General features: G+C 36.2%; 1 protein-coding gene and 1 long non-coding RNA gene across 5 annotated transcripts; one reads left to right on the forward strand and one right to left on the reverse strand.

Annotated features, from left to right (window-relative positions):
* The first annotated feature begins 1,687 nt into the window (after positions 1-1,687).
* On the forward strand, positions 1,688-21,274 carry KCTD18 (potassium channel tetramerization domain containing 18). Of its 2 annotated transcripts, XM_058709853.1 has the most exons (6): positions 1,688-1,856; positions 3,393-3,604; positions 6,020-6,213; positions 7,249-7,343; positions 12,497-12,599; positions 19,606-21,274. In XM_058709853.1, the coding sequence occupies exons 1-6, from the start codon at positions 1,688-1,690 to the stop codon at positions 20,081-20,083; spliced, it is 1,251 nt and encodes a 416-aa protein (XP_058565836.1). In that variant the 3' UTR covers positions 20,084-21,274. The 2 variants fall into 2 exon arrangements, with proteins under 2 accessions (XP_058565836.1, XP_058565841.1); XM_058709858.1 differs by lacking the exon at positions 6,020-6,213 and having other exon boundaries at positions 3,393-3,582.
* LOC131500620 (uncharacterized) lies at positions 1,727-19,610 on the reverse strand. 3 transcript variants are annotated; one of them, XR_009256387.1, is made up of 3 exons: positions 17,482-19,610; positions 11,893-11,978; positions 1,727-1,837 (listed from the first exon to the last, which is right to left on the reverse strand). It is a non-coding gene; the product is annotated as an uncharacterized LOC131500620 (long non-coding RNA). The 3 variants fall into 3 exon arrangements; XR_009256390.1 differs by having other exon boundaries at positions 17,382-19,610; XR_009256389.1 differs by lacking the exon at positions 1,727-1,837 and adding an exon at positions 6,732-7,806.
* Positions 21,275-22,598: the final 1,324 nt, after the last annotated feature.

Here is a 22,598-nt window from a genome sequence, read left to right on the forward strand (position 1 = left end):
ATAGAGACAGTAATTCCTATCCAATAGGGCTTTTGTGTGAATTAGGTAGTGTCTACCAAGTGTCTCCTGCAGTAACTGTCACATAATAAGCATTGAGCAAATGGGAATTATTGATAGTGATATAGATTCTGTCTTCCTAGAGCTATAGTCTCCCAAACTAGGGATTAAATAGGTGAGAAAAACGTGGAGAGAGGTACACAGTATATTTGGTGGACTGTGCACAGATTCTAACTGGGGGATGCTCGGGAAGGTCATGCAACCTGTGAGATTTGCCTGTGACTTTGAAGAATAGCTGGATTCTAGGGAGCTGGTAACTGGGGCAGCATGAGCCAGTTCAATCCCATGCTTCAGAGGTGGTTCTCTCACATGGATCATTGCAGGGCTGCTCCTGGGACTTTGAGGCAGCAAAAGAAGTCATGTTGATAAGTGCTTTCTGAAGGCTAAACTGTTGATCCATAAGAGTTTCTGTTTACTGACCACGTTTGACACATATTGTTTTTGTCAGACACCGATGGTCTCCTTTTCCCATCTCATTGGAGACTGGCTAAATTAGAGCATCTACAAAAGGATCCTAGTTGATCGCATAGTAAAAGTGAGTTGCCATGAATATAGTTGTCTCTTGGCGGCCATTTTGCATTTGCAGTGAAATGCGCAGTCACATCAGGAGTACCTTTTTATCACAGTATTGTTTTAGGTTCCAGAGAAACACCACAGTCACTTGTGGTTAGTCCATCTCCAGAATAGATTAAGAAATCAAGTCCTTAAAACTTCCCTAAAGCTTCATTCAGCCATTTTGGAATGAAGAAGCCAGATGATTTAGAGCTGTTATTTGTTGCTCTTTTGGACCAGTCTGGCTACTGGTATACATAGAATTCTGATCTCAGTTGATAAATTATATATTCCTTAGTTACCTAATCTAGGAACTACAATTAGCATTGTTAATAATTTCTGCTTATGTTTCCTTAAATCTACAGAGCCAATATCAATCCTTCAGTATATGCCTCATGGTAAAATTTATATCGTTATAGATATAAATTTATATAGATAAAATTTATATTGTTATTGAGTACTTACTCTGAGCCAGAGACTGTTCTATGTGCTTTTTATATGTCCTGTTACTCCTCTGATAGTCCTTTGAGGTAGGCCCCATCCCTGGCTCCATTTTATAGATGAGGAAATAGGCAGAAGAAGATAAGTATTTGCCCAAGGTCCCTAGTTAGTGGTAGAGCCTAGTAGCCTAATTCCATGCTACATGCTGACCCCCTCTGCAGTCTAGATAGCTCCCTCAGACTTATTATAGTTTAAAAAGATATGTGAATATCAAAGAACATGAGCAAACCTCACCTTTGCTTTATATGGGACAGACAATGCATTTTCTTGTTAAATTCTTTAAACAGTCATTTCAATAGCTATGATTTGGTTGGTAATAGTTCATCATTTAAAAATACTCTGAACCAAAGTTTTCCAGCTTCTCGGCATATCTCAAACTTCTTTCATGTTATATAAAGTCCTCCAATATTGTTAGTGCTGAGCACCTTATTTTAAATCACATTAAGATGTATTTATTTTATTATCTATTTGGTGTATTATTGGAAATGTGATTGTCCTTTGTTTTTACAGAGGTGGACCAGGACCACCATTATTTTGCAGTTTCTGAAAGCGTTTCAAAGCAAAAATTTAGGTGTTGATGGGAGCAATGGAAGGTCACAAGGCAGAAGAAAAGGTGGTAGATATTCTTCGACTGAATGTGGGTGGCTGTATTTACACAGCCAGACGTGAGTCCTTGTGCCGCTTTAAAGACTCGATGCTGGCATCCATGTTCAGTGGTCGTTTTCCTCTAAAAACAGACGAATCAGGTAAATAACTAAAGTCCATAAAGCATGATCATGAATATTCATTAAAATAGTTTAAATTCCCTTTGGTTTTCCTAATTACAATGGAATGTATTAGACTAGTGTAGTAATTATTGAGATCATTAGAGTTGTATGGAGATTTATTAAACACATGAAGAAGTTAAATACCAGTTTCCAGAATCTGTGATGCTGTCACTAAAAGTTGACAAAAAAATCAATGTGTGTTAAGGCCTACCATCACCTAAATATGGGGATTGATTATACTTTGAAAGTTGTTACGTTCGTGCAACTCCATGGGTAATGATATTGCGGCTTCTCTCTGTGTTCTTCAGTTAAAACATTTATTCTCTGGAGAAAGCAGCTGCCCTCATAGTTCACAGGGCAGTCACTGTAGTGTAGAATTAGTGTTAAACTGGCCACCCAGTCTAGTTGTGTAGCCTTGTGTGGGCTGATGTGGACTCCTGCAAAAACGTCAGTGCAGTGTACCAGCAGTCACCTAGTGGTAGAAGACTGAAAATTGGTCTTCCAGAAGAAACTGTAAAACACAAGGGTAGGGATCTGGGGCTGCTGCTCTTCTTGTTTGGAGTGCTCTGGTATTTGCTTAACCTACTCCCGTTTGTAAAGAAATCTCAACAGTGCAAATAAGTCTTTTTTGCACATCTTTGGTGTTCTGGAGCTCAGAGAACCCACTATTGCTTCTGTGTCAGAAGAGGGGGTTCAGGGGATCTTGAGCAAGAGTCACTGTTAGTAACCCTGGGTCTTGAGAGATTGCTTTGCCGGCTGGATGGCAGTTGAAAGAATGGAAAACACTGATGGCTGGTGCCCATGTGGGCAGGAAGGTTGTTGGCAAAAAGATAGCAAGCAGGGATTGAGTTTTTCCTCTGCCCCCAAGTTTCACCTCCTTAATCCCTTCTTTTCTAAGCTAACCAAGGGAGAAAAGGAATTATTGAGTAGCCTCACACAGAAGTGTTTTTAAAAATTCTGCTAAATTGTCTAAGAAAGCCTTTTGTCATAAAGTAGTACCAGCATAACATTTCTTTTTTAAAGTTTAGGTTCTCACAGTACAAAGGGACTAACCTATTAAGGCTAAACATACAGTGTGCCTGGAGCTAGGAACCCTGGGTTTACATGTCATTGACACTACAAGCTGACTAACATACAAATATGACATAAATGAGCATGTTCTCATTAGGGAGGAACTCCATACATCTTTCCTGGCCGGGGAGGACTGAGCTTAGGGGTAAAGTTACATTTCAGCAGCAGTCGGATCTCCATGGCTTTTGAGTGGCCATAGCAGGAATATGGTCATTGCATCTAAAATTCCCCCATGGAGCTCAGAATACATTTTCCTATATCGTAGGTGAGAATACAGAGGATCACCAAATATGGCTAAACCCATTTGAACACTAGTTATTAACTTTCTTGTGAGAAAGAAACATTTCTAATTGTAGAGGTCTGCAGTCTGATTTTAGTTTGACATGTTGAAACTTTATGATCATATGTATCTATGCAGTGATTTTTGAACTGGATGTTTTCTAGGGGCTTGTGTTATTGACCGTGATGGACATCTATTTAAATACCTCTTGGATTATCTTCATGGAGAAGTTCACATTCCCACAGATGAGCAAACCCGTGTTGCTCTGCAGGAAGAGGCTGATTATTTTGGCATCCCGTATCCATACAGCCTGTCTGACCACTTGGCCAATGAAATGGAGACATATTCTTTAAGGTCAAATATAGAACTTAAAAAGGTCTTGGCATTTTCTTAAGTTTTAAAAAAGTACATACGTATACATATATATATATGTTTTTATACACAAAGCAATGTGTGTTATTTTGCATAGCCTGTGTTGCCATGAAAACCAAACATGAGAAAGGTACTTTTTCTAATTTTGAAGACACATTTCTTAATTACTAATCTTTTGAAGGCCCAAATTCTATGTTCTAGGAAAGTGTATTACATTGCCACTCAAAGGTTTATAGTTTTTTTATTTCTCATTGGAGATTTAATACCTTTTGATGGCTTTTTTAATAGAAATATTCTGCTCTTTAGGTTCTTTGTAAATAAAGAGCAATATTGTAGTATGTAAGAGTATAGTGGTATTTTATTTACTGAAATGACTTTTTAAAGAATGGTCACAAAAATAGCCTGGAGCCTGTTTCAGATTCTGTGTCTCCCTCTCTCTCTCTGACCCTCCCCCGTTCATGCTCTCTCTCTGTCTCAAAAGTAAATAAACGTTAAAAAAAAAAAAAAAAAAAGAATGGTCACAAAAATAAAAGATTGTAGAAAATCTACCTGATTTAATAAGTGTAGCAGTTTGTTACTAAATTAAAACATTGGTTTGATTAATTCACTTTGAGATCAGTAAATCTTTTTAAAAGATATTTCTCCTTTAAATCACATTTTAGAGATCTTTACATGAAAGATCTTGAAAAACTTCATTACCTATTTTTGTCTTACTGATAAGTATTGTATTTGCTTTTAGTACCTTTGGGCATCTAAGAAAATTTTTTCCCCTAGATGATTAATAGTAGTGAAAACTGACCTGAATTGGGTTTGATTTGGGTATCAGTTTAGGAGAGCAAGCTGACAGTATGGTTATTAGGAGTGTAACATGAAGAGACAGTTGATTTGGTTCCAGATCGTCTTCAGGAATTTGCATGGTTGTATGGGTTCTGCTACTGAAGTTATATAGAAATTGAGTTGTCAAACAGTTCTAGGGTGCTGTTTGCCACATCTCAGAATGGGGCTAAGAAATCCTGACTGGAAAGCTGGAGTGGGTTGACATTCATCTTCTGAAGTCTCAACTGTAGTCTTTTGATTTCTGATTTGTACACAAAGAGGACATAGCATGTGTACATTGACTGTGTCAGCCAACACATATTTATCTCAAATGTTTTTGGTATATAGAGCACTGCTCTTGGACTGTGTGGGACACAAAGAAATATGACATACAGTTAGACAGCAATATTAAATCAAAATGTAAGACATGTTAGAGTCCTATTTTCATTCACGGAGTCAGTAAATATTAGGCATCTCCTTTGTGTCAGGCACTATTCCAGGCACTTGGGATACAACACAAAACAGACAAAAGTGCCTGTCCTCAGGGCCCTCAGAGGAATAATGCTGTTTCTCTCAGGGAAGGCCCTTGGGCACTCGGCTAGGTGAAGCGCTCCAGCTCTGTTTCCCTTAGCACCTCCTAGGCTCACCTCGTTACAGTTATCCTATGTGCTGATGGCTTATTGACTGTCTTTAAATTTCCTAGAAGTTTATTTATTTATTTTGAGAGAGATACAGAGAGAGAGAGAGAGAGAGAGAGAGAGCACACTCTGAGGAGGGGCAGAGAGAGAGGGAGAGAGAGAACCCCAAGCAGGCTCTGCACTACCAGCGCAAATCCTGACATGGGGCTCAATCTCACAAACGATGAGTCATGACCCAAGCTAAAATCAAGAGTCGGATGCCCAACTGACTAAGCCACCCAGGTGCCCCAGCTGTCTGTCTTTTACATTAGCTATAAAACTCTAGAAGGGCTGGGACCCTGTCTTTTGCTCATCATTATATCTATAGGACCTTAGTGCTCAACCACGTTAGTAACTTCTTAATATTCAAGAGAATGAATGAATAGGTGGATAAATGCCAAGGAGTTCTTAGAGTTTGCACTGATTTTGTATATCTTTCAGTGGAAAAGAACAAGTTAATCTGGTTAATTCATGATTGCATTTGAAGTAAAAAAAAAAATCAACTATGGGGCTTAGTCAGTAGAAGGTGAAAGGAATATTGAGTCAAATGGGAAACTGGGGGGAAAATAAAAGGAAAAGAAAAAGGTCTCTTAATCATATGAAGATTTTAAAATTAAAAGTAATGTTGATAGTGAGGCTAAAGGAGGAGGAAAGAAAATACAGCTTCCATGTGGAAGAGGATTCTCTAGATGAAAAGGTGTTGGATTTTTGGGTGGTGCTTTTTGTGATTTACCCCACCCCCATGCCAAATTCAACAAAAGCATGGTTGGTTTTTCAAGGTGTAAAGACTAGGCTGAAATTTATCATCTTTTTATTTCCCTTATGACCAACTGAAATTGCAGCTTTACATGAAAGTAATAGAACAAATTCATTTCTACTTTACTCCAGAATTAAATTCAAATTTTGTATATTTTTTTTTGCTCCAGGCTTTAACAGACTTCTGTGATTCATATGGTTTAGTTTGCAATAAGCCAACAGTTTGGGTTCTCCACTATCTTAACACATCTGGTGCAAGCTGTGAGAGTAGAATTATTGGTGTATATTCCACAAAAACTGATGGAACAGATGCTATTGATAAGCAGCTGGGAGGAAGAATTCACAGTAAAAGCATTTTTAAAAGGTATGCCCATATTTAAATATGAAAGGGAACAGAATAAAGTTTTGGTCTCTTGTAAGAGGTGTTACTGAATGGAATATGTGGTTGACTAGAAAAGATCTTCATTCAACACTTGGTAACACACAGAGTGAGCTCTTTTAGCTGTTGAGACAAGCCTGCTTCAAGGAGATTGTAATTAAGACCACTTCACATATATGTAAACTATGGGACATCCACAGTGGTCTACTACATTGCCCCTCACCTGGGAGTGGGCATCAAAGTCCCCTAACAGGCCATGTCTGGCTGTCCTCCCCTAGACCATAGTCCAGGAACAGAAGCACTGCCTAGAAGTCAGCAGCCCTGCTGAGTGGCACAGGACTGGCATGTGCCTCGGTGTCCTGTTCTGAGAAATGAAGGACTTCCCTGGTCCCTATCAGCCTTAAAATCTGATGACTTGAATGTAAAATTCTTAAGGGTTATTCTCTTAATATTTTTTTTGTAAACTGACTTAACACAGCGGTCAATTCACATTACAGTTGGTGTTTTGTTTTTTTCTAATTCTCTGGGTGGTTGGATTGGGTCACATATTAGTGACTAATAAATGATCACATGAACTTGTTTTTTTAGGTGACTAAATATGTCATCATTTTCTGAATTCTTTACAGGATGTTTATATAAGATATATGAGTGCCTGGAACAATGCTATGAAAGTTTTAGTCAAAGTTGAATCTTTTAAAATTTTCCTGGAGTTAGGTAATTTTTTTTAGAAAACCTATTTCTAAAGATTTGTTGATTTGTCTGTACCGTCTATATTGTGGAATTAACAAGTACTTTACCACATTAAAAAGAGATTGAATATAGGTCATAGATATAATCTATAGTATATTATTATCTATATATGTCCTTAAGAGTTGCAGAAGAACAACTATTCAATGCCAACATATTTTTTCCCTTAATTAACAAGTATTTGGTAGTATATCGAGTATTAGCTGTATATACATACACACACACATACATTCATACTTAGTATGTTTTCATCATCTTTTGCAATATTTCTAGAGAGGCGGGGAATAATGTTCAGTACATTTGGAGCTATTATTCAGTAGCTGAATTGAAGAAAATGATGGATGCCTTTGATGCCTGGGAAGGAAAAGGTATAGTACAATTCTTTTATTTCATGGCAGAAGGTAGACTTTTCATAATAAGACAAAGTGAGTTCAATTGCTGCATTTTTCTTTTTTGAGAAAGTATTTCTTTGTAAGGTCAAGACATTTGTCACTTCAAAGTATGTTGATTGAGACAATTTACTTAAAAATCTTTAGACCCCATGAGTTGCTAGATATTACTAATAGTTTATAATCCAGTAACCTAAAAAATAGTTTATAATTTCAGCATCTGTTAGTTATGCTTATTTAGTTCAATTCAACAGGAATTTATTTAGCATCTACTTTGTACCTAGCATTGTCCTTAAGAAGTATACCTTTAAATTAAGCATACAATGTATAATCAAAAGAAAAAAGGAAGGGAGCCCGGCTGGCTCAGTCAGTGGAGCCTGTGACTCTTGATCTTGGCATTGTGAGATTGAGTCCCATGTTGGGTGTAGAGATTACTTAAAATCTTAAAAAAAAAAAATGAAAGAAGAGAAAATGAAAATAATGCCAGAGAAGATGTCTGAAGAACCCTTAGGAAGAATTAATAATCTTTAAACGCCTACTTTGAAATTTGACCATTTTTACCAAGCTTCTTATATCATTTGATAATAATAATGCTATTTAATATTCAGTGTGATAAGTAGTTTACATTTGATAATAATAATGCTGTTTAATATTCAGTGTGATAAGTAGTTTACATTCAGTAACTCTTAGTCTTAAAACAATTCTGGATGTTGTTTACCATTTTATTGATGAGAAAACTGAGTCTTAGGCCATGCCACTTGCTTATGGATCACAGAGCATTAGCTGTTATATGCCTAAGTTTTTTTCCTTATTTAACAAGTATGTATTGTCTATTAGGTGCAAACACTATAAGAAGTTCTAAAATTGGGTCCGCAAATAAATAAGACACATGTTGGTCCTCAAATAGTCCTAAAAGCTGGTAGAGACAGACATTGCAAGTCACAAAAGATTGCATACAAGGACAGGAGGGGGGTTTAAAAAACTCTTCATCACCTGCTTCTCTTCATGGAGGGTGCTAGTACCAACCTTTCTTTCCTCAACTTTGCTCCTCTCACTTTTCCTCTCCCCCCCCCCCCCCAGATTACACCCCTCAGGCAGATAGAAGAAAGTGCTATTCTCTTTAAGCTTTTTATCTTAGATTTAATTGACTTTGAGACACTTAGGCTTAAGTTGAGGAACAAACCCCCTGGTGTTCTCTGTGTCTCCTATTGTGCCTCTGGACTGGCAGACTGCCCAGAAGGCTTCGGGAGAGCCCTGGCTCTGGGATCACTGACTTACAGAGTGTGAGACTGATTTTAACTTTTTAATAAGGAGGTAATGAAGTATCATGGGTATTTAACACAGTTCTGGAAGGCCTATGGAAAGCCATTAGACAAGAAACAGAAGTGAGAGAAAGAAATATTGGAAGGAAGGAGATAGTTATTTGTGGAGAGTATGTGTTTTTAGAAAACCCAAAGGAATCAACTAAAGGTATCTTATAAGTGATGAGTTTAGTAGACCAAACCAGCTGGATACAATGTAAGTAAACACAAAGATCAGCTTACTTATGATAGATTAGTTAGAAATCACAGGGGAAAATCCCATTTACAATGGCAATAAACAACAAAATAACTAGGATGACCTATCAAGAAATACTTGAGTCTTTTATGAGGAAAACTACTAAAATATATTCATCCATTCATCAATTCATCCATCCATCTATAAAAAAAGAAGACATGAAGAGTATGGTAAGACCTACCATGCTCCCAAACAGGAAATCTATTCAGATAGATTTTATAATATTCATTATAAAGATATCAGTTTTTCTCAGATCAAATTATAGGTTTAACACAATCCCTACCAACACATCAGTGGAACCCTTTGGCCATCTTGAGGAAATGATTCTAATATTCCTTGAAAGAAAAAAGCAGTGAAATAGCCAAGAACATTTTGGAGAGCAGAAGTCATCAGAGGAATGAATCTAACTATGTGATAGTAAAAATACTATATATAGATTTGTGATAGTAAGAACCATATGCAAAGATCAGGAGTAAACCCCAATGAAATTATAAGAATAAAAATGCTATGTGATAAGGAGTATTAAATATCAATGAAAAAAGATGGATGATTTAATATGAAATTGAGAAATATGCTTAGGAGAAAACAGAATTTTAACCTCATGTCACTTATCAAAATAATCCCAGGTGAATTTATGGATGAAAAATGAAGCTATAATAAACTATAATGAAAGTTAAACAAATAACTGATTTCTTAAAAGGGAAATAAATCATAAAAGACAAAGATGAATAAATTTGATTACATAATATTTAATATAACTTTAAAACAAAAAAGTATAAAAAAATTAAAAGGCTAATAAAAACTTGGATAAAAATATTACATTAACTGGACAAAGAATATCCTTAAAATAGAGAGGATTTATTTAAGTTGATTAGAAAATCAACTCAATGCCTATTATAAATAAATGTGCAAGGTTCATGACCACAAAATTTTCAGGAAAGGAAATCAGCACGTGGCAGGAGGTTCAAACTCATTATTTATCAGTGAAATATGTATTAAATGAGAACTATTTTTTACATACCAGATTAGTAAAGATCTCATGCATTTTTGGCAGGAGTAACAATTAATACTACTGTGTTGGGAAGTAATTTATCATTACATATTGATAGCATCAGAACTGTTCATATTCTTTGACCTGATAATTCTACTTCTAGATATGACCAAATGCAGATAAAGGTTTATGAACAAAGTATTCAATTAAGCATTATTTATAATAGAGAAAAAATAAAAACAATATAAATGTCTATGATAGAAGGTTAAATACATATTGGCACATCTATGGGAAACTGATGAGCAATAGCTATTAAAATTATTTTGAATAATTTTTTACATACATGAATGCCCATGATACAATAAGAAATTATCAAAAGCAGGAAAAAAAATTAAATGTAAAGTGTATTCAGTAATGTGCATATCATATGAATGAGAAAAAGACTGGAATCAGATTCATTGAAGTGTCATGAATCATGATTCCTAGTTTTAGGATTAGAAGTGATCTTGATTTTTTTTTTAATATATATATTATCCAAGTTTTATACAATGAAAGTGAATTATTTTATAGGAAGGCAAAAATAAAAGTTTTAAAAAGAAACTGTGGCATATCTATATAATGGAATACTACACAGCAGTAAAAAGAAATGATCATTAATGCATATATCAACATGGATGAATCTTCAAAATATCAATGCTAGAGAAACCAGACACAGAAGGGTACATACTGTTATGATCCCATTTGTATGACACCCCTGAAATGGTAAAACTATGGAATGGAGGGGAAGGCATCAATAGCAAAGGGGTACATGGGAAATTTGGGGGTGATAGAAATGTTCTATGTCTTGATTGTGGCTATAATTATATGACTGTATACATTTATCAAAACTCATTGAAGTGAGTACTTTAAAAGGGTGAATTTTATTTTATGTAAATTATCTCAATAAACCTGAGTTAAAAATAAACAAACAAACCTTAATGGATGGGATTTGGGAATGTTTTTGTAGCAGCAGTATGTTTGGGAGCATGATCAAGCAGTTCCAGATAATTATTGTCTTAAAATTAGGTCCATAGGCTCTGTGAGTATTGGATATATATGTTACATATACTAATTTATATGCCCAGCTTGCTAAGTTGGTTAATATTTATTACTAAACCTTTAATGATTAAAAAACAAGACACCAGGGGTGCCTGGATGGCTCAGTCAGCTGAGCATCTGACTTGCTTTCAGCTCAGGTCATGGTCCCAGGATCATGGGATCAAGCCCCAAATCAGATTCTGTCCTGAGCATGAAGCCTGCTTAAGATTCTCTCTCTCTCCCTCTGCCCCTTTCCCCTGCTCGTGCTCTCACTCTCTTTCTCTCAAAACAAAACAAAAACAAAAAAACACATACATACGACACCATATCCATTCTTGGGACTTCAAAGTTACTTTTAAAACAATGTGAACCAATTTTTATTCAACATTTTTAAGCCTTTTTTAATGCATCTACATATAATTTTTTATGATTCTTTAAAAATTGGGGTGAAATTCATATAATATAGAATTAAAGTATAGACTTCAGTGGCATTTACTACATTAACAATGTTGTATAACCACCATCTCTGTCTAGTTCCAAAACATTTTCATCATCCCACAAGGAAACCCAGTACCTGTTAAGCAGTTACTCCCCATTCCCTTCTCTCCTCAGCCCTTGGCAACCACCAGTCTGCTTTCTGTTTCATTGCATTAGCCTGTTCTGGATATTTCATGTAACTGGAATCATACAATATATGACCTATTGTGTCTGGTTTTTTAACTCAGGATAACATTTTTGAGGTTCATAAAAATACATTTCAAACTTTCATTCAGAAACTTCTCAGATTTAAAAGTTAAAATGAGTTTGACCATAATCTTGGCCTAACACACACACTACCCTAACAGTGATAGTTCATATTCATATAGTGGTCAAAGGAAATTTACAGTGGTTCACAAAATTTACCTGATTTGATGAGTGCTGCAATCCAATGATGTTGACATGGCAAGTGTTAAGTCCGTCATTGTCCAATCCTTGCACTGCTGTCAACACTAGAATTTATAAAATAAAGGCACCAAACATCTGTTAAGCGCTGTCTGTTATAGGCCCTATACTAAGCATTTTGCACTTATTTACTCATTTAATCATCACAACAAACCTATGAAGTATATACTGTTATTGTAATTTTACAGATGAGAAAATTTAGACACAGAAAGTTAAGTAACTTTCGCAAGGTCGCATGATTAGTAAGTGATAGAAGTGGGGGGATTCAGACCCAGGCAGTCTTGGCTCCAGAGCCTGTGCCTTTAACTCATCTGCCCAGAACCCATATAATGATCTAATTATCAGTAGTAGATCTGGGGCTGGTAGCCAGAAATTCCCTAGACCTGCGTTATGAGTTATCCCACTATTGCCTTGTTTCTTCATGGGAACACTTCCTGCATACACCTGCTTTCTTCAAATGGGAGGCATGAATCTCAAACTCTTTCTGCTTAGTTTTACACAAAAGTGTTGCTGAACCTTTTGCAGTGGACAGTGGCTCTCTTAATTATGCCTTTTGATCTTCCAGGTGTTAGCTACTGGCGGGTACCTCATGAGCTGATAGAATGTTGGACTCTGGAAGAGCGGCCTTTACTTGGAAGCCTGCGTCACATGGCCCCAATTCGAAAGAGGTTGTGTTCTGTTGATATTGTTTTTTGTTTAAATCTGTGACCTGTATTTTTACTGCCTTTACTGGAGAAATGAATAATGGTTCTTGATCTTACTAAGTTTATTAGTCACCTGGGTGAGTATTCTGCATTACCATCAAAATATAAATCTTGATAAATTCAAAGTTTCCAAAACTATGTAAAAACTGGAAATAATTCTCTAAAACTGAGTTACAGTATGTTCTTTTTGGGAGAATGTGATTTTAAGAATACTAGTGGACATAGTAAGAATGCTGTGGTAAGTATTTTTCCCTACAGAAGTAAAATCCTAGGCTTTATTGGCAGTAGCCAAAAAAATTATTTGTTAGACTTAATATTTGAAATTTCCTGTGACTTATTCTGAATTCCTTTCTCCTTCCTATTACCACCAATAGCATTTTTATTTAATGGTATTTTCTTGTATTTTCTGAAATTATTATCAAATTCAGTCCACATCTGTGCTTTTGACTGTACTTTAAATACATTTAAAATCATACTTATTTTTCATTATCTGGGTATCATTCATGGTTTTTAGATGTTCTGATTTCTTGATCATCTGTTGTGAATTTGATTCAGTGCCCCTATAGAATCTGTGATTGCTTTTTTTTTTTTTCCTTTTGGATCTTTCATAGAAATGCAGAGAATTTTCTTCAGTTTTTAATAGTTAATTATCTCTGGTTAAAACATCTTTTTTTTCTTAAAGGACCTCATTTTATTATCAATATTTATTTTGCTTTTTGAACTTACAGTTAGCAAATACTGTTTGGGTCCAGAGCAGTGGTTCTCAACTGAGGGCAGTTTTGTCCCACAGGGGATATTTGACAATGTTTAGAGACACTGTGGGGTGGGGGATGCTACTAGCATCTAGTAAGTAGACGCCAGGGATGCTGATAAACATCCTAGAATGCATTGAGCAGCCTCTACAACAAAGATTTATCCAACCAAAAATGGCAATAGAGCTAAGGTGGCGAAATCTTGGTCAAGACTCTAGTAGAAGATGTGGGCAGAAAACAAAGCAAGCAGGGATGGTTTTATGGAGATTCTCCTCTGCGTTAATTGTTCTTTCCTCTGGGGTTTATTAAGCATTATTTTTGATTCATGGATAGGATAATGATAATGATAACTTAGAAACAATTGTGAGGTCCTGAAGAATCATTTGCTTCACCTGAGAAAATTTAGTTATGTTCAGTAGAGTTTTAGGGTTGAATATATTATATTTGCATTCTTTATTACATGTCAGTTTTCAAATCGCCATGCCATTATGATCCTATTTCCAAGATCAAAATTCATTATATTATATTTATTTGCCTGTGAAAATATACCCACACTGATAAAAGGGAGAAAACTTGGAGGATTGCCATTATACTTCCTGTTCAGGAGGTGAAACTGATGCAAACAGTGGCAGGAGCAGGCAGGATTTTGACAGTGGTTGTTTGACAGTTTTAAGGTCATTTCCTTAAACCTTAATATCATACTGGCTCTTTACAGATATTGAACCATCCTTGCATCCCTGGAATAAATCCCACTTGATCATGGTATATGATCCTTTTAATGTATTGTTGAATATGGTTTACTAATATTTTGTTGAGTATTATTGCATTTATGTTCACCAGCGATATTGGCCTATAATTTTCTTTTCTTGTGGCATTCTTTTTTTTTTTTTAATTTTTTTTTTCAACGTTTTTTATTTATTTTTGGGACAGAGAGAGACAGAGCATGAACGGGGGAGGGGCAGAGAGAGAGGGAGACACAGAATCGGAAACAGGCTCCAGGCTCCGAGCCATCAGCCCAGAGCCTGACGCGGGGCTCGAACTCACGGACCGTGAGATCGTGACCTGGCTGAAGTCGGACGCTTAACCGACTGCGCCACCCAGGCGCCCCACTTGTGGCATTCTTGTCTGGTTTTAGTATCAGGGTTATCCTGGTCTCATAAAAATAATTTGGACGCATTCCCTCCTCTTCTGTTGTGTGGAAGAGTTTGAGAAGGATTGGTATCAAATCTTCTTCAAATGTTTGGTAGAATTTACCAGTGAAACCTTCTGGTCCTGGACTTTTGTTTATTGGGAGGTGTTTTGCTTTGTTTTATTGTTTTTTAAGTTTATTTATTTATTTTGAGAGAGAGAGCATGAGTGGGGGAGGAAAAGAGAGAGTGGGGGGGGGGGAGAGAGAGAGAGAAAGAAAGAGAGAGAGATTCTCAAGCAGGCTCCATGCTTGTCAACACAGAGCCCAACATGGGGCTCAAACCCATGAACTGTGAGATCATGACCTGAGCTGAAATCAAGAGTTGGATGCTTAACTGACTGAGTCACCCAGGAGTCCCTGTTTTTTGTTTTGTTTTGTTTTGTTTTGTTTTGTTTTGTTTTGTTTTAAGTAAGTTCTAGGCCCTACATGGAGCTTGAACTCACAATCCCAAGATCAGGAGTTGCATGCTCTACTGACTGAGCCAGCCAGGTGCCCCAGGAGCTTTCTGATTACTGATTCAATCTCCTTACTAATAATTGGTCTGTTCAGATTGCCGATTTCATCATGAGTCAGTCTTGATAGGTTGTATATTTCTAGGAATTAAAAAAAATTTATTTGTCCTTTTTTTTTAATTGAAGTATAGTTGACATACAATGTTATATTAGTTTCACATGTACAACATAATGAATTGACGATATTATATATTATGCAGTGCTCACTATGATAAGTGTAGTAACATCATACAGTGTTACTATAATGTTATTGATTATATTCCCTATGCTGTGCTTCATCCCCATGACTTATTTTATAACTAGAAGTTCGTAACTCTTAATCCCTTAGGAATTTATCCATCTGGTCTAGTTTGTTGGTGTGTAATTAATCACAGCAAGCTCTTATGATCCTTTGTATTTCTGTGGTATTAGTTGTAACACCTCTTCATTTCTGATTTTATTTGAGTCCTCTCTCCTTTTTCTTAGTGAGTTTTCTTAGTGAGTTTTCTTAAAGGTTTGTCAATTTTGTTTATCTTTTTAGAACTGGCTCTTAGTTTCATTGATCTTTTCTATTGTCTTTATAGTCTCTATTTCATTTACTTCTGTTCTAATCTTTTATTTATTTTTTAACATTTATTTATCTTTGAGAGACAGAGAGAGACAGAGCACGAATGGGGGAGAGGCAGAGAGAGAGGGAGACACAGAATCCAAAGCAGGCTCCAGACTCCGAGCTGTTAGCAAAAAGCCCGATGTGGGGCTCGAACCCACAAACCATGAGATCATGACATGAGCTGAAGTTGCACACTGAATTGACTGAGCCACCGAGGCGCCAGCCTGCTCCAATCTTTATTTCTTTCCTTCTACTAATGATGTGTAGTTGTCACTCAGCTATTCTTTAGGGTTTTTTTTTTTTTTATGAGGAAATTGTTCCATATGTAGCTGTAGACTCAGTGTATTTGTGGGAGGAGATAAATTCAAGATTTTCCTACATCACCATCATGAACAGAAACCTATCATATGGTTTTGATATCGTATTGAAAATCATATGATCATCTCAATAGATGCAGAGAAAGCATTTGACAAAATTCAACAATTTATGATAAAAACTCTCAACAAAGTGGGTATAGAGGGACTGCACTTCAACATAATAAAGTCCATATATGACAAGCCCACACCTAGCATCATACTGTATGGTGAAAAGCTGATAGCTTTTCCTCTAAGGTCAGGAACAAGACAAGGATACCCACTTTCATCACTTATATTCAACATAGTATTGGAAGCCCTAGCTAGAGCATTTAGGCAAGAAAAAGAAATAAAGGGAATCCAAATTAGAAAGGAAGTAACAGGCACCTGGGTGGCACAGTTGGTTAAGCATCCAACTCTTGATTTTGGCTCAGGTCATGATCTTATGTTTCGTGAGCTTGAGTCCCGCATTGAGCTCTGATTGGCTCCACTTGAGATTCTCTCTCTGCCCTTCCCTTGCTCATGCTCTTTTTCTCAAAAATAAATAAATAAACATTAAAAAAAAAAAGGAAGTAGAACTGTCACTATTTGCAGGTAGCATGATATATATAGAAAGAATTACATCAAAACTGCTAGAATTAATAAAGAAATTCAGTAAATTTGCAGGATACAAAATTAATATACAAAAATCATTTATATACACTAATGATGAACTATCAGAAAGAGAAATTAAGAAAACAATCCCATTTACAATTGCACCAAAAAGAATAAAATATCTAGGAATAAATTTAACCAAGGAGGTGAAAAACCTATGTATTGAAAACTATAAGACATTAATGAAAGAAATTGAAGAGAACATAAATAAATGGAAAAATATTTTGTCTTCATGGACTGGAAAAATTAACATTATAAAAATATCCATACTACTCAAAGAATTCTATAGATTCAATGCAATCCCTATCAAAATTCGAATGGCATTTTTTATAGAAATAGAACAAACAATCCTCAAATTTGTATGGAACCAGAAAAGATCCTGAATAACCAAAGCAATCTTGAAAAAGAAGAACAAAGCTGGAAAACTCATGGTCCATTATTTCAAACTAGCATAGTCCCCCCTTATCCACAGGGGATACATTCCAAGACTTCCAGTGGATGCCTGAAACTGTATAGTACTGAACTTTGTATGTACTATGTTTTTTCCAACACATACATACCTGTGGTAAAATTTATTTTTTTCAATTAGGCACAGTAAGAGAGTAATAACAGTAACTCAATAAAATAGAACAATTGTAACAATATACATAATAAATATATGTGAATGCGGTCTTTCAAAATATTGTACTATACTCACCCTTCTTCTTGAGATGATGTAAAATGATAAAATGCCTGTGATGAGATGAAGTGACGTGAATGATACAGACATTGTGACATAGCATTAGGCTACTACTGACCTTCTGATGATAGAAGAAGGATCATCTGCTTCCAGGCGATGGTCATGTGTGGGTAACTTAAACTGCAGAAAGTGAAACTGTGGGGGAGGGGGGGACTACTGTATATTACAAAACTGTAATAATTAAAACAGTATGGTTCTGGCATAAAAACAGACACATAGTCCAATGGAACAGAATAGAAAGCCCAGAAATAAACCCACACATATATGGTCAAGTAATGTACACAAAAGCAGCCAAGAATATATAGTGGGGAAGGGACAGTCTCTTTTGGTGTTGGGAAAACTGGATATCCACATGCAAAAGAATGAAACTTTTGCGTGGATCCCTATCTTGCACCATACACAAAAATTAACTCAAAATGGACGAAAACACAGGCAGTAAGTTCCTTGACATAGGTCTTGGCAATGATTTTTTGTATCTGACACAAAAAGCAAAAGCAACAAAGGCAAAAATAAGTGGGACTACATCAAACTAAGACTTCTGCACAGCAAAGGAAACCATCAAAATCAAAAGACTATCTATTGAGTGGGAGAAAATATTTGCAAGTAATATTATCTGATAAGGAACTAATGTCCAAAATATATAAAGAACTCATACAACTCAAAAGCAAAAAATAAAATAAAATAAAATTTTAAAAAAGGGCAGAAAATCTGAATAGACATCATTCTGAAGAAGACATACGGATGACCAACAGGTACATGAAAAGATGCTCAACGTCAATAATCATCAAGGAAATGTGAATCAAACCCACAATGAAATATCACCTTAGACCTGTTAGAATGGCTATTATAAAAAAGACAGGAAATAACAAATGTTGGCAAGGATGTGGAGAAAAGGGAACCCTTCTGCTCTTATGGTGGGAATGTAAACTGGTGCAGCCACTATGGAAAATAGTTGGAGGTTCTTCAAAAATTTAAAGGTAGAACTACCCTATGATCCAGCAATTTCACTTCTGGGCATTTATCCAAAGAAAATGCAAAGAGTAACTTGAATACTTCATTGCAGTATTGTTTACAATATGGAAAAACCTAAGTGTCAATTGATGGATGAATGGATAGAGAAGATGTGGTATATATATATAAAGGAGTATTACTCAGCTATAAAGCATGAAATCTTGCCATTTGTGATAACATGGATGGACCTCCATGGCATTATGTTAAGTGAAATAAGTCAAAGGAAGACAAATATCATGTGATCTTTGTTTTTTCATAAATGAAAGTAAAATGAAGTAAATAAATGAAGTAAAAAAAAATTCAAGCTGGTAGATACAGAGAACTGATTGGTGATTGCCAGAGGCAGGAGTGGGGGAGGGGGAGAAATGGGTAAACTAGTTTTTTGGTTTTTTTTTTTAATTTCAATAAGTCGAATTTTTTTTAATTAAAAACAACCATTGTCTTCCATTTAGATTTTTTTTATAATGAATGGCAAACTCAATTCAGGAATCTTTTAAGTTTTGTCTAATACTTCTTAAATTGAAAAAGCATCTAACTATACCATGGGTTTGACCATTCTAGCAGTTCCCAAAATGCATTTCACAGAATGCTAATTTTACTGGGTGCCAAAGGCTGCATTACAGATTCATATTGGGAAATACGGATGCAACAAAATTAAATAGGTGTCTTTACTTTAGACCTCAGAACCTTTATTAACTTTCAAGAGGAGAGTAAAATATGCAACAGCATTTCTCAAAGAGTTTATGAAACAGTAAATTTTCTCAGTAAATCAACTGTTGTTCTGGGGCGGGGGGAACCCTTAACTTGAGATCATCCTGGTTATCATCTGGATCACTGTGAGGATTCTTAGGAACCAAGTGATATACTATATAATTCTAATGTAACATTCCAAATCTTAATTTGTCGGTATTAACATGGTGATTTTATTTTATTTTAGAAAACATTATGGTGATTTTAAGAGTTCATATTCAAGTAGAAACAATCTTTTGTAAACTTGGTAATTTACTTATTGACCTTGGTGGGAGACGAGATGAAGTACCTGATCCCTCTAAACCTCTTGACTCAAATTCGATGAAAACTATTTTCCTCACCCTGAAGATAAACTTTGCGGACGTTTTCATGAGTTACCAAACCTGTAAATGCTGACATTGACATGCTTCTGTATCCACAGGCGACTGATAGCTTTCAATGAAGAAGAAGAAGAAGTGAACTGTAAGACTGGTCCTAAACCAGTCCGATTTCTGGGCCCTTCCACCAGCACCCAAATTAAAGTCAAGAACTCGGCGTCGGTCCGAGTGTCTGCGGCCAGCGCCCTCCACTCTTCAGGCGGAAAGGCAGCGCAGCGTTCTGCGTCGCCAAAGGCCCCGTCGTCGGTGGGCACCGTGCTGCCAGGCCAGCCCCAGGCTTCCCGCGGGGCCAGGAGCGCTGCTGAAAACGGAGCCGCACACCCACCCCCGGCCAAGGTCCTGCTCTCAGACAAGAAAGCCACCCCGCCGCGAGTGATAAAACTGAAGCGAACTCCACTGTGCGCCGCCGGGCCTTCCCCGCCAGCCGGGGCAGCACCGCGACCCGCGGAACCCCTAGTGCCGCCCCCGGAAGTCCCTGACGCGCACGCGCAGACTGAAAACGGGCGGGGCCAGGCTGATTGACAGAAAAGTGGGTTCCTGACCTCCAGCTTGCCTCTCGGAGCGCCCGACCCGTGTGGTGCAAATAAGTGGCGCTGTTCTTGGTGCAGTAGAGGTGAAAGCTTATGCTGGTCTTTAGGATCGTTATGGGAAAAATGAAGTGAGTCAAGTAGGAATGGAGGAAGGAAGCTTTAAGTGGTTGAGCCTATCTTTACTTTTCATTTTCCTTACTTTGACATGGTTTGTCTACTGATAGTTTGAATTTCAGGGTGGTTTTGTTGGGTTTTTGGGTTTTTGTTTTTGTTTTTTTTTTGATGGTTAATCCGTATTAAGGCAACAAAACAGCACAGTACAATAAAACAGTACAGCAGAACCATCACTAGAGAAGTCTACTTTGTTGCTGAGTAATTATAGACTTTAGGCTCTTTTGTAATGTTACTCATTGCTGCCCAGGGCCAAGAGTGGGATTAGTATTCCCGTCTGCTGAAACAGAATAAGAGAGGGTGGCGTTAATGCTTCCCTGCGCTGTGTCCCAGCCAAGAGAGATTTGAGAGAAAATGTGCACCAAGGTGAACCCCCCCACAGGTTACTTTCAGTCTCAAAAGCCGTCATGAAAAGATATGAGGAGGAAAAAAAGAGTAATTGAAGATCACACTTTGACTCAAAGTATTTTCTTTCCTAGATTGTTTTTTTTTGTCTTTTCTGGTAGCAGATTTATTTATACATCACAAGATATCTTGGAATGAGAACCATATAACATGTCTTCAGAATGGATTGTTAAAATGTTTTAATTTGAATAAGTGAAGTTTTGAAAGTACTTTGAAAAAGAAGTTAAACATTAACTTTTAACTAAAGTTACTATTTGTTTCTCAGGAATGACCACTGAAGAGTCATTCTGACCATGTAATATGATTTTTATGCATAAAATTCCCATTTAACTTGAACTTAATATTTTTAAACAATCTTTTAATTAATCCTCTATTTTTCACAACTATTCAGTTGTATGTGTTTACTCTTACATGTTAAGTTTTATAATTGGATCCCATATTTCTGCCTTCAGTAAGCAGTATGCCTACAGTGTATTAAAAATAAGTCCATAAAGCAGGGTACTTTTTACTCAATGCTTATCATTGTACTTGCATTACTTTGAAAGAGTGAATATACTCAAAACATTACTTTTTACAAAATAAAGTAAAACTTTTCCATAAAAAGTAACATTTTCTGTGACTATACTTTTTTTTAAGTCCTAGAGCCCATTGGTAGCATGAGAGCTTGTTTGTTTATGTAGGTTATCTATTTCTGGTTTCCAAATTTCTTTATTCCCTAGATAATGTATGAAATAATTAAACAAATTTTGTATATCTATTCAAATACCAGCAGCCTTTTAAAATAGGTGTTTTATCTGGCTAGAAAAAAAATGAATATATAACTGATGGTTCATGAACTACATTTCCCTGTAGAATATAAAAAATACTTAGTCACCTTGAAAAATACTATTATAAAGACTCTAAGCATTCTGAAAATCAAAGATCATAGTGAATTTTGAGAACTTCCATTTAGGACATTACTAGTATTGCTTGATCTCGGATATCTTGAATTACTGATTCATATAAGAATATTTTATACCAAGGTACCAATAGATTTGCTTGATGGAGGGTTGCCACAAACCTTCAATCTGTAAAAAAAAAAAAAAAATGCAGTATCTAGGAAGCACAATAAAGCAAAGTGCAATTAAAAGAGGTTTACCTGTACTCATGGGTGTTTCTGCGAATAGCCTTCTTTTCTTTGCCTCTAACAGTTTAAAGGAAGTCTATTTAGCACATCTAGTCTTTGTAAGAAGGGAGTTTTTGGAACAGCTACTAGGCCATGGTGTAGCCAAGGTGGAAAGAGACAAGTGGTCCCTGATGGACCATGGGTAGCAAGAGTCAAAGTCAAATTCAGAATGCTGAAGTAATTTGAAAATTACTTTAGTTGGGGTGGTTCCCTGGGGACTAGGTACTTTTGCATGAAATCACATTTCTCCAGATTCTGTAGACACAAAGGAGTAACTTATCATAACCCTCTGGTCTTCCAGGAAAATAAAAAATAAGAAAAGAGAAAGTATGCTTTATAAATAATAGTTCAGTGTCATTACTTTGGAAATGTAGGTTTGTGCAGTTGTTGGGTCAGAGGAGACAAGAAATTCTTATGATGAGTAGGACCTTTAGTACTGCTCGTATCAAAAAGATATATGATTATGCCCTTCTAGGCAATCTGTGTTGAAAACTGGTTTGTCCTGATTAAAACTGGTTAGTTATATCATGGAAAGCCCTAAGTCTGGCATTTTATATTTTATATTTTTAAATAATAATTTTTTGCTTCAATGTTGCCTTATAAGGCAATACATTGTAATATTTTATAAAGTATTTTCATATACTTTGTTTTATTGTGTTCATTTTGCTTTTTAGTTTCAGCACAACAATATAATGAAGGTAGTCTTTCCCAGTTCTTTAAAGATCAAGAAAATGAGGTTGAACAAAATAAGAGCTGTACAATAATG

The sequence above is a fragment of the Neofelis nebulosa genome, chromosome 2 (assembly GCF_028018385.1).
Source record: "Neofelis nebulosa isolate mNeoNeb1 chromosome 2, mNeoNeb1.pri, whole genome shotgun sequence".
NCBI lineage: Eukaryota > Metazoa > Chordata > Mammalia > Carnivora > Felidae > Neofelis > Neofelis nebulosa.